The 12,892-nt window shown below is 45.6% G+C and overlaps 1 protein-coding gene across 1 annotated transcript in view; it reads right to left on the bottom strand.

Annotated features, from left to right (window-relative positions):
• LIN54 (lin-54 DREAM MuvB core complex component) overlaps window positions 1-12,892 on the bottom strand; it is a 64,937-nt gene that overhangs the window by 38,477 nt on the left and 13,568 nt on the right. The window contains exons 3-5 of the mRNA XM_056568910.1: window positions 10,117-10,240; window positions 8,528-8,670; window positions 6,786-6,941 (exon numbers count right to left, since the gene is read on the bottom strand). Of these exons, the coding sequence (XP_056424885.1) occupies window positions 6,786-6,941; window positions 8,528-8,670; window positions 10,117-10,240 (423 nt within the window). The remainder of the gene's footprint in view (window positions 1-6,785; window positions 6,942-8,527; window positions 8,671-10,116; window positions 10,241-12,892) is intronic.

Here is a 12,892-nt window from a genome sequence, read left to right as displayed (position 1 = left end):
TTTTTACACCAGTGTCCTTCAGCATCTTCACAAAGCCCTTTGCTGTTGTCCTTGGACTGCCCAAAGTCTGTCTGTTCGCCCTTTAGGGAGATGGAAAGCATTGCCTTCCTGAGCAGTATGGTATGAGGCATGGGCCCATAGTGGTTACACTTAAATATTTATAATGGTGTAAATGGTGCCTTCATGTGTTTGAAAATTGCTCCTAAGTATGTGCCAGACTTGTGTAGGTTGACTATTCTTTTTCCGACGTCTTGGCTGATTCCTCATGTCAGGCCAAGATTCAAAAAGGCTTTAAAAAAGGAGATTTTTTATGCTTATCGTAAAATCTCTTTCTCGAAGGATCCATTGGGGGACACAGACAATGGGTGTATGCTGCTGTCACTAGGAGGCTTGACACTATGGCAACAAGAAAAGTCGGCTCCTCCCAGCAGGGTATACCCACCCACTGGCACCTGAGGTAATCAGTTTTAGTCCCATTGCAATAGGAGAAGACTGACAGGTCAAGAGAAAACCACAAACTGTCCGAGCAATCAGAAGAAAAGGCAACTGAACACACCTTCGGACAGATAACTGAAATAGGAACACCAGAAAAAAGGGTGGGAGCTGTGTCCCCCAATGGATCCTTCGAGAAAGAGATTTTACGGTAAGCATAAAAAATCAAATTTTCTCTATCGGCTCCATTGGGGGACACAGTCAATGGGACGTACCAAAGCCATCCTTTGGGTGGTTAAGGAAGGAGACAGGTGGACGGTGGGACCACTGCCGTCTGCAACATCTTACAGCCCAGAGTAGCATCAACTGATGCAAAGGTATGAATCTGGTAGTACCTTGAGAAAGAGTGCAAAGACGACCATGCGGACGTCTTACAGAACTGCAAGGCCGAAGCCACGTAGCGGAGGGCCCAGGATGCCCCGAAAAACGGGTGGAATGAAGGGTGGGATCTTCCCCTTGCAGCGGTAAGCTCCCAAAATGGTTCTCTTGTCCAACGACCACAACAGGTTGTGGAACAAACGCTTCCAGGGATGAGAAGGGGCCGGACAAAAGGACGGTAGGATGATGTTCTCATTAAGATGAAAAAGCCAAAACCATAATCAGGTACCAAGGACGGACCTGGACGGAAAACATAACTTGTCCTAGTATACAACCAGGAAGGGAGAACGGCAGGAGAGAGCTGCCAGCTTTGACACCCTCCTAACAGAGGGAAGAGCAATAAGGAACGCCACCTTCCGGGGAAGGAGGCGAACAGAAATGTCCCTGAGAGGTTCAAAAGGCGGGCCTTGCAGGGCATCTAAGACCAAGTGCAAGTCCCAAGGGAAAAAAGGGGACTAATAAGGAGGGGCAGCTTGTGCCACGCCCTGAACTAGGTTCGTACATGATAATTGAACGCCAGAGGACGTTGAAAAAGAATGGAAACGGCCGAAACTTTGACCCCTAAGGGAGCTCAAAGCCAACCACGACCGAAGAAAAAGGCAGAGTTTCACACCAACAGAAATAAGACCGCCAGGTATGATGGTAAATCTTTGAAGAGGAAGGCTTGTAAGCCTTCAGCATGGTGCTAACCACTTGGGAAGAGAAACCGCGGGTCCTCAGAACCACTGTCTCAACCGCCACGCCATCGAAAGCAGAGACGGCAAATAGGGGAGCGCCCCCGAAAAAGCAGGGGGGAAACAAAGCCATCATAGAAGGGACCGACAAGACTGTCGAGAGAGAACGATCTTGCGGTCAAGAGACAATGGAGACCTGTCCCACCGGAAGAGAATCACCAGTTGAAGAGGTCGGTGATTAAACTGGGCAAATGGCACGGCCTCCACGGCCGCCGCTAACCGACCCAGGACATCCATGCAAAAGCGAATGGAAACTGGAGCAGGGTGCCGAAGTCATCAGACTCCTGATAAGAGAGTCAGCCGATTGGTCGGTGGAGTCGAAGCGGGCAGAGGCCGCGTCGAACTGGAGCCCCAGGAGAGCAGTTGGACTTGTCCCGATTGACCATCCAACCGAAGTGAGACAAGGTCTGGAGGTTGAGACTAAGACTCTCCAGGATCTGGGCCCTGGCTGGAGCTCGTCCAGGAGGTCGTCCAGGTAAGGAATTACGGAAACAACTGTTGTCCGTAAAAGGGCTATCACAGGCGCCAGGACTTTGGTAAAGGTCCGTGGAGAAGTGGTCAGACCGAAATGGAGAGCCACAATAGAAAATGACCGTCCAGAACTGCAAAGCGGAGGTACCGCTGAGAAACTCCATTCGGGATGGGAAAGCAGAAGATGCTGGCTGAGATACTGGAGAACCAAGATTGGGCAAACAGAAACGCCTTTCTTGGGGACCACAAAGAGGTTGGAATAAACCTCAAAAACGTTCCCCTGAAGGAACCGGGACATTTACTGCCTGGATAAAAAAGGAGCTGGATCCTGAATGTGCATGGTTCAGGCATCCCAGAAGAGGCGACCAACCACCCAAGAAAGGTCGGTGGGTGGGGGCGACCCTTCAGACCGAGAAAGGCCTGCGGGTGTCTGATGGGGCCACAAAACGGGAGGAACAGGTCCGGAAGGAGGGAGCCCTCTTCCCGTGAAGGCGCCCAGCTGGACCCTTTGTTGGTACCCTTTGGTGGCAGCAAAGGTCCTTACAACGGAAAGCGGTTCTGTGAGCCTTATCCAGAGGTAATAAAGAACTCTTTTCCGCTCTTCGCCTCACATTCTGAAGTCGGCGTCCACATTCCAGTCTTTAAGCCACATGGAGGGACGGTGGCTACCAGGTAGCTTGTGGCAAAGGCAGCACAGTCGCTGCGCATGGAAGCAGAACATAGAAAATCTCCAGCTGCGGAGCATCGGAGAGCTAGATTAAATACATTCTCCAGAGGGATCTTGAAAACTACCCTGGCGGAGATGGGAGACCATACTGAAAGGGCCCTTGACATCCAGGCCGAAGCAAAAGCAGGAAGATCCTGCTGTCTCAAAGGCAAAGTTTGCCAAGTCTCCACCTTCATGTCCGCTGGATCCTTGAAGGCAGCCGCATCAGTCAACGGCCAGGTAGGCGCCTCAGAGAGGCGGGAGACCGGCAGATCCACAGTTGGAGAGGAGGTCCACCGGGCAATTAGGTCCTTGCGAAGGGATACCGCGCTTGAACCTTCTTCGTTTCCTGAAACTTCTTGTCAGGGTGCCTCCAGGCGGATACCAGCAGGGCGTAAAATTCAGCGTGAGAGCTGAAGGTCTTGGGTGCCGGTCAGGCACGAAAAAAGGAGACTTCTGGAGCCACGTCCGAAGTTCCTGGGTCCTTTAGATGAAAGGTGTCTCTTATGGCCGAAACCAATGAGTACACCACATCAGGCATCCTTGCGGCCCTTTGAGTCGGAGGCCGATCAGAAACCTCATCCACCAGTTCTCCAGGTGAATGGGAACGAGGTGAGGCAGCCCTGGAAGAGCTCGGGCACAATGAGAGGAAACTTCTGGACCACGTCCGAAGTTCCTGGGTCCTTTAGCTAGAAGGTGTCTCTTATGGCCGAAACCAATGAGTACCCACATCAGGCATATCCGTGCGGTCCTCTGAGTCGGAGACCGAATCAGAGACCTCATGCAGAAGTTCTCCGGGGGAATGGGAACGAGGTGAGACAGCCCTGGAGATTGGGAACGATGAAAGGAACTTCTGGAGCCACGTCTGAAGTTCCTGGTCCTCTAGATGGAAGGTGTCTCTTATGGCCGAGACCAATGAGTGCACCATGTCCGACATATCCGTGTGGTCCTCTGAATCAGAGGCCGAATCAGAAACTTCATCCACAAGTTCTCCAGGTGAATGGGAACGTGTGAGGTTGCCCTGGAGGAGGGGGAGACGGACCTGGTACGCAGGTCTGGAGAGCCAGAGCGGCGACCATGGGAGCGTCCTCTAGGAGAACAACGCTTACTAGAGGGCTGAGTAACGGGGCGATGTCTGTGAGGGGAGTGCCCGTGCCTGCCAGAAGACTCGGAGGATGAGTCAGATGAAAAACACCCCTATGACGCTGCGAGAGCGTCAGTATAGGGTGAGAGCGGGACCCTCCAGAAGGCCGGAAGGGCCACTCCAATGCAATCACCACATAACGGGTGACCTGAGCCAAGTCGGATATAGACTGGGGGAGGGAGAGAACCCAGGCTGGAGGGGTGGCCGAACCCACCAGGTCTGGAAGACAACCGGGGTAGAATAGCAGGGGGGTCTTGGGGAGCAGTGGAGCAGGCAGAGCAAATGGGTTCAGCAGAACCGGGCATTTTGGAGTTACAGCATTTACAGACAAAATGGGAAACTAACGCTCCAGTTGTCTGTTTAGAGGGAGGAACAGGTCTGGGCACGGACATAGTGAAAAAAGAACTCTCTCACCCAAGTCTGTGTCCCCAGGGCAGCTGCTGTGAGGAGAACTCCGCTCTAGTGTAGATAGAGAAGGGAGAAAGGCCGGCCAATAGCAAGAGAGGGGTGTGCCAGAAGCAGGGGCACTGCTGATTGGCCCCTGCCACCATAATCGCGCACACAGCGCTGATTGGTGGTCAGTTCGCGCCCCTAGAAGCTCCGGCGGCCTGGGTGGGTGGAGCTAAAGCGCCCCGGCCACCGACATTTAAACAAGAAACACAGTAATGGCGCCCGCTCCTTGCCCCGAGCGCACATGTCATTCGTATATGCGCTCATGGGGAACTGAGGGGGCGAGACGCCGCTGGCAGCAGCCTGCTGCCAAAAGTGAAAGTAAGCCGGCGCTCCGTGCGCCCGCATAGAAGAACGCCGCGGCTGTCAGCCGCTTAAAGTAAAACAACCACATCTGTTTGAATGCAATGTGAAATAAACTGTGCCCCTTTTTATCCAAAATGCCAATAATAAGGAGACCCCCTGTCCAGGCCAGCCCCATTAGACCCTGAGAAAGGTGGGCCGAAAACTGAGGGTCTCCAGAGGTTGCAAATCTGCACCTAAGGGAGAAAGGGAAAAATACTCACCTCAGTCAGAAGAACTTACCTAATGAAGTCTTCTATGAAGCTTTCAGTCAGCCTTTTGTCACCTGCATCATGCCGGGCTACCATGTGCGAGCGAGGCAAGCAGGGAGATAGGGGGACCCGGACCCATGAGGTACAACCCCAGGCGCTGACCGTTGGCGAGAGGGGGATAACAGCACATATACGCAATGTCTGTGCCCCCTCAATCGCAATGGGGAGACAGTGAGCCGCAGTTCCTGAATCCCCACCTGAAAACATGAAAGAAAAAGGAATAAAAAACTAACACATCCCTAACTAGAAAAATAATAAAACAGAAGACCTGGAGAACTTCAGACCATGTCCACCTCCTTAAGACACTAAGCTAAAACTGATTACCTCAGGTGCCTGTGGGTGGGTATACTCTGCTGGGAGGAGCCGACTTTTCTTGTTGCCATAGTGTCAAGCCTCCTAGTGATAGCAGCATACACCAATGGTCTGTGTCCCCCAATGGAGCCGATAGAGAAAAAGAGCTTTAGAATACTGCCATACGTTTTAAAATATTGGCACATTGGTCATCAAGTGAATCAATCTTGTTAAACTAGGTTCCTTAATGGATAAGCTCCATTTAACTTCCTATTAGACAACTGAATTAACAAATACATTGTACAGTGCACATTGTGACACCAAGCAATTGCAAAAGCTAAACATATGCCATTATCTTTCATTCAAATTCTATTGTCAAATTATCTGCTTTTGATCTTTGGAGTGTACTGCTGTTTAACATAGTCCTTACTTTACTGCATTATAATAGACGGATTGCCTATGTCTATTGTCTTACAAAGTAAGGTCCATCTATGTTAATATATGTGGATAAAGGGATACAATTTTAAAGATAAGTATTTTGGAATATATTTATCAAAACCCTGTCCAGAGGAAAAGTTGCTGAGTTGCCCATAGCAACCAATCAGATCGCTTCTTTCATTTTTCAGAGGCCTTTTCAAAAATGAAAGCAGGAATCTGATTGGTTGCTATGGGCAATTCGGGTTTTCCTCTGGACAGGTTTTGATAAATCCCACCTTTGTTTTTAGTCCCAAGATTACAGTCTTAGTTTCTGACTTGATAAGTGGCACCAGACATTTCACAAATTCCCTTTCTTGTCCCTGCCATAATAAAAGTGTATGGTCAAAGGTGCAAATTAACAAGCAAGTAAGATATTTCAGATCTATTTATTGCCCACTTAGCAGGGTTCAGCATTATGCCAGTAGAAAGCTGAGGCCAGTGACTGCAGCTGTCACATCCTAAACTAAGAATGGCAGAAGCATCTGCGTTGGACTGATGGGAGATTGAAGAGAAGAGTACTTATGGTTTTGCTATCTTGGAACATTTGCTGCTTCTATACTTTTTTTTTATTTCAAATTCTCACACAACCCTTTTAAAAGTGGTACTCCGGCCTTAATACTTCTTTTAAGATGTATGATCACGGGGGTCCTGCCGCTGGAGACCCCGCAATCTGTCATTGCGCACCCACCTTTGTGAGCTCTCCGCAGCGCTGAAGGCTTCGAGTATGTAGCGTGACAACCACGGGGCAAGAGTGTCGTGACGTCATGACTCCACCCCGTGTTATGTCACGCTCCGCCCCCTCAATGCAAGTCTACGGGAGGGGGCGTGATGTCACATGGGGGTGGAGTCGCGACGTCACAATACTTCGGCCCCGTGGTCGTCACGCTACACACTGAGCCTCCAGCGCTGCGGACCCCCGCGATCATACATCTTATCCCCTATTCTTTGGATGGGGGATAAGATGTATTAGGACCGGAGTACCCCTTTAAGATGTTCACTAACTTGGACTAAGGATGAAAGTGTGCTACCTGAGCAGTTGTGCTATTGGTGACAGCCTTTACAGGAGAAGAGGAAGTTGATGACTGCACAGTCAAGAGCTGTTGGCTCAGAGCTACACTTATAGGAACTCCACCTGTTTTCTGGGGCGAATTGGAAGGTTGGGAGCCAACAGACACCACTGTCACCTAAAAATATATACAGTTAAAGTTACAGGAACGACATATCTGTAAAATTATACAGTACACACGATTTGTAGTTATATGCTACAATGGTTTAATCTCCATAATTTTGTTCATTAACAGAAAACAAGCATAATAAAAGGCTAAAGTAGTTTAGGGAATTTACTAAGACCAACAATTCACACACTGGTCATTAGTAAACTCCCGCTGCCATTAGACACAGCGGAAATCTTGGAAACTTAGCCTAAGGCTGGTTTCACAAATCATCCGTAAAATAGAAGTTAAAAAATGGCTTTATCTTTAATAAGTGCTCTATGAAAGTCTATGCAAAAAGTGCTTGTCATACCATTTAGAAAAAACAAAACAAAAAAACCCACACAATTATTGAAAAATAAATGAGAAAATTGACAACCCCTTTTCCATAGACTTATGGACTTCCATAGATTTTTCCATAGACTCATAGACCACATCATTAGATTAAAAAAATTGAAGTTTTTTTCCCCCTTATTTCAAGGCTGTATTTTTCTTATGAGTTTATGATATGTGAAACCTGGCTCAAACTTTGTTGAGGACTTATTTTTTGCAATTGGACTTTGTAATGACATCCTTCATTTTACTGTGAAATATGTAGCCAAACAAATTGTAGGGTAGAATTGAAAAACAAAGCAAAACATTTTCAAATTTTGGGGGGGAAGGATTCACTATTAAGTAAAAATATGTTATCTTGATTATTCAAGTCAGTACGATTGCAACAATACCAATTTAGATAATTCTTTTTTACTACCTAAAATATAATAATAATAACACAAAATAACACGCACATGTTGATTGCATTCATAAATGTATTTTTTTTTTTAACATGTGATGTTACCAAAATCTGAAATGCTGGGGTTTCGGGTCACCTATCAAGTCACTCTCTATGTGCTGTGATTGCTAGCAGCTGCAGGCAAGTACAGCACCTGCCACATATGAGCTGAGCGGTATGCGTGGTAACTAAGGGGTTAATACATTTTGATTTCAATTACAGTTCACGCAACTGATCACAAGTTCAACTAATAAACTGACCTCTGGTTCAATTAGTTAGAAAAAAAAAATTTCCCATAGCAAACCTATCCTACTCTGGACAGTTCCTAAAATGGACAGAGGTGTCAACAGAGAGTACTGGTCACACAATAAAGAAATTCGAAAAGAAAAGAACTTTTTGTGGAGCATACAGCAGCTGATAAGTACTGGAAGGATTAAGATTGTTTAATAAAAGTAATTGACAAATCTGTTTACCCTTCTGGCACCAGTTGCTTTAAAAAAAAAATCTTTTCCATGGGAGTACCCGTTTAACTGAAAACAGGACTTTTTGACAACCCATTTAGCACTATACATTTCAAGCAGTTTTTGTTTTTTTTTATATTTTTTAGGCAATTCAGTATTCTTTTTCTGGATTTATTTATAGTTTGGGTTTAAAAATAAATAAATAAAATAAATAAATAAATAAATACTGAATTCATACATTTCACCTAAGTACACTGACCTAAGGTAGTAAAACATATCAGTAGAGTTCTGCACACTTAGGGAGGGTAATCTACCCTAAACATTACCTTTGTAGGAGGAGACTTTAGAGGGGATATAGCAATTTTGTTTGATGTCTGAGCTGATTCCATAGATGTCCCAACGACTCCGCTTTCAGAGATTGTGATAGCTTTGGTTGCACCACCGGAATTACTATGAGGAAGTACCCTGCCTGTAAAAGGAAATATATTAAAAACACTATAGTTAAAGGGGTCATCCAACCATCACATTCCATGAACAGGATGTTTACCAGCATGCGGATCATGGTGTCAGATAAGTTGCACCAAACACTTCCACAATACACAAATAAATATCAGTAATGTTCATACATCAGATACTGTCTCTATCCTGCTCATACCCAATCTTTATCATGAAATCCATTGACCTCTTCTCTACATATACCCGTTATATGCTACATACATAGCAATAGTCATTATTGAGTTGAGTTTTAGGAACAAACTTGTTTTCATGCATATTTTTAAAACATTTTTTTTTCCAATTTAAAAGATGTAGTCGGACGAAAATCAACTTATCCCCTACCTACAGGATAGGGGAAGTGTCTGACTCTCTGACAGGTGTGTGCTAGAGACAGCATGCGCTCCATTCATTTCTATGGGTGTGCCAGAGAGACCCAAGTGCAGTCAAGTGTTACACTGACAGGCATAGCAGATCTGGTTTTGTCTAAGGCAGATCCTGATCATCTTCCATAGCCAGGAAACCAGAGGCCATTTGGAGCTCCCTTTCTCTGTCACCCTGATCGATGCTGCAGTCACACTGCTCTGCGATCCCTGCTTACACAGCTGTGGCTTTGGAATCGTAAATGGACGTATGTATACGGAGGAAGGAGTTAAAACCAGATACAGATGATGGAGACGATTTATCAAAACCTGTGTAGAGGAAAAGTGGCGCAGTTGCCCATATTATCAAATCAGATCACTTCTTTCATATTTAAAAAGGCCTCTTAAAAAATGAAACTGTACCAGTGTTCCTCTACTCTAGGTTTTAATAAATCTCCCCTATTATGTAAAAACTGTGCACGTATTATACTTTTAGTTACTATTATCAATTTATATGAAACCTTACCCTGACAAGAAACTGCATGAAGGTGCCAGTGTGTAATGTGCAGAGTAGCATTTTAATAGGGTGCAAGGCATCTACTTGAAGAAGTCAGTATGGTTTTTTTTTTTTTTTGTATTTAGTCATTTTGGTGCAGAAATGTCATTCAGAGGTGCAAAAAGTGGCAGCAAAAGGTTAAAGGGGTACTCTGCTGCTCAGTGTTTGCAACAAACTGTTCCAAACACTGAAGCAGGGAGCTTGTGACGATATAGCCCTGCCCCCTCATGACGTCACGCCTTGCTCCCTCAATGCAAGTCTATGGGAGGGGGCGTGACAGCCGTCCCACACACTTGCATTGAGGGGTCCGGGCGTGACGTCATGAGGGGGCTATGACGTCACGAGCTCCCGGCGCCGGCTCCAGTGTTCGGAACAGTTTGTTCCAAACGCTGAGCAGCGGAGTACCCCTTTAATGACTTGAATGCATCTGAATGCAAAACAAATTATGGCAAGTAATCTTACTACCCATTTCCTATGTGCACTAGGACAACTGGTGGAATCTTACCCGTATATACTGAAGTTGATTGAGTCTGTCCAGAGCTGAGGGGTTTGTTGTTTGATGGTTTTGCAATGATGAGCTTTGTGATGACAGCACCTGATGACGTTGATAAAGGAACTTTTTTAGCAATCTAAACAACAAAGAAAGAAAAAAAAAACATTAGAATACAAATAGAATGCCGATGAAAATTAGTTGCTTTCTAACAAGCACAACACTTCTATTGCTGGTTCTGTTGTTCAGGGCTTCCTGCTTTGTCACGACTCATTGGATGAGTCAGAACGGAACGGAACAAAGGATGCTCTGAGTAGCTGGACCAGCACCAGAAAAGACAGGTGGCAGGTAATTCCATGTTTTTATTTACTTTTGGAATCCTGAGGGAAAAAGAAGAAAAAAAAAAAAAGATTTCAAATAAAACATGAACACTATTAGCTTCTCTGCAATCATTGTTGTGTCACATCAAATCACAAGGTCACCTGCCATCACCTGTAACAGTGTATATTGCTGTAAGAACACTTATCCGTGGGATAGGGGATAAGTTTCAGATCGTGGAGGGGTGTGACCGCAGGTGCCCCCTCCGCGATCTCCCATATGGGGCCCTTGGCTCTTTGCCGGAATAGTACGTTTCGACCACCACATGACCCAGCAGCCGACGCCCCCTCAAAACATTTCTATGGCAGAGAAGGAGACAGCTGAATGCAGCACTCTGGCTTTCCCATAGAGATGTCTTGATCTCAGAACCCCCACGATCTGAAACTTGTCCCCTATCCTTATCCCGGAGTACACACCTTTAAATGGACAGAGGTGTCAGCAGAGAGCACTGGCAGAAAGGAAATTTAAAAAGAAAAGAACTTCCTGTGGAGCCTACAACAGCTGATTAGTAATGGAAGGATTAAGATTTTTAAATAGAATACAAATATGTTTAACTTTCTGGTACCAGTTGATATAAAAAAAAAATGTTTTCTTTAACTGTATACTTGAATTTGGCACTAAAACATAACAGAAAGGAAGGTGGCAGTAAAGCAATATTTACTGCTGCCCTTCTAGTGGTTGCCAATCTGCAACTCCCAGCATGCCCAGACAGCCAAAGGCTTTCTGGGCATGCTGGGAGTTGTAGTTTTGCAACATCTGTCCCTTCAGATTTTGCAATTTTCATGAAAATTTAGAAAATTGCAGCTATACTTTGAAGCCCTCTAATTTTTAATCTATTACAGTGGTGCCCAAATGGTAGCCCTCCAGATGTTGTAAAACTACAACTCTCAGCATGCCTAGACTGCCCAGGCATGCTGGGAGTTGCAGTTCTGTAACATCTGTCCCTTCAGATTTTGCAATTTTCATGAAAATTTAGAAAATTGCTGCTCTACTTTGAAGCCCTCAAATTTTTTCAAAAAGTAAAAATGTGTCCATTTTATGATGCCAACAAAAAGACATATTATATTTGTGAATCAATATAAAATTTATTTGGAATATCCATATTCCTTACAAGCAGAGAGCTTCAAAGTTAGAAAAATGCAACATTTTCATGAAATTTGGGGATTTTTCACCAAGAAATGATGCAAGTAACGACAAAAATTTACCATTAAAATAAAGTAGAATATGTCACAAAAAAACAATCTCAGAATCAGAATAATCGGCAAAAGCATCCCAGAGTTATTAATGCATAAAGTGACAGCGGTCAGAACTGCAAAAAAGGGCTGCCTCCTTAAAGGGGTACTCCACCCCTAGACATCTTATCCCCTATCCAAAGGATAGGGGATAAGATGTCAGATCGCTGCGGTACCGCTGCTGGGGACCCCCGGGATCCCCGCTGCAGCACCCCGCTATCATTACAGCACAGAGCGAGTTCGCTCTGCACGTAATGATGGGCAGTACAGGGGCTGGAGCATCGTTACGTCACGGCCCCGCCCCTCGTGACATCACGGCCCGCCCCCGTCAACACAAGTCTATGGGTGGGGGCGTGGCGGTCGTCACGCCCCCTACCATAGACTTGCATTAAGGGGACGGGCCGTGATGTCACGAGGGGCGGCGCCATGACGTCACGCTGCTCCGTCTCCCGTATCGCCCGTCATTACGCACAGAGCGAACTCTCTCTGTGCTGTAATGATAGCGCGGAGCCGCAGCGGGGATGCCGGGGCTCCCCAGCAGCGGGACCGCGGCGATCTGACATCTTATCACCTATCCTTTGGATAGGGGATAAGATGTCTAGGGGCGGAGTACCCCTTTAAGGTGAAAATGAGCTGCGTCCTTAAGGGGTTAAATGGGTATTCATTTTTTTTATATCAACTGGCTCCAGAAAGTAACAGATTTGTAAATTACTTCTATTAAAAAAATCTTAATCTTAAGAGCACTGTTGTCAGAAAGAAAAGAACAACTCAATTTCAGCAGCTGATAACTACTGGAAGGATTACGATTTTTACATAGAAGTAATTTACAAATCTGTTTAACTTTCCGGACGCAGTTGATATAAAAAAAAAACACACAAAAAAAAAAACACAACACGTTTTTTTCCTGGAATACCCCTTTAACTGCCTCATGCTGTATATCTTTCTCTCCTCACACACAGACGGGTTGCTATGAAGAAGCACAGAGAACTACAGGTGCATTCACATCACAATTTGTGCCAGACCACAATTTTCAATCAAAACATCAAATGCTTTAAAAAAAAAAAAAAAAAAGACCTGGTCACTAGTTGACTACATTTGGGTCATCAAAATGAATTGGGTGCTGCTTCATGCACATATACATTGGAAGTCGAGTTTGAGCTTTAGGTATTCCGTGCCACTGG

Source organism: Hyla sarda, chromosome 1, assembly GCF_029499605.1.
Source record: "Hyla sarda isolate aHylSar1 chromosome 1, aHylSar1.hap1, whole genome shotgun sequence".
In the NCBI taxonomy this organism is placed as follows: domain Eukaryota; kingdom Metazoa; phylum Chordata; class Amphibia; order Anura; family Hylidae; genus Hyla; species Hyla sarda.
Note: the sequence above shows the minus strand (reverse complement) of the source record. Positions and strands in the feature narration are given on the sequence as shown.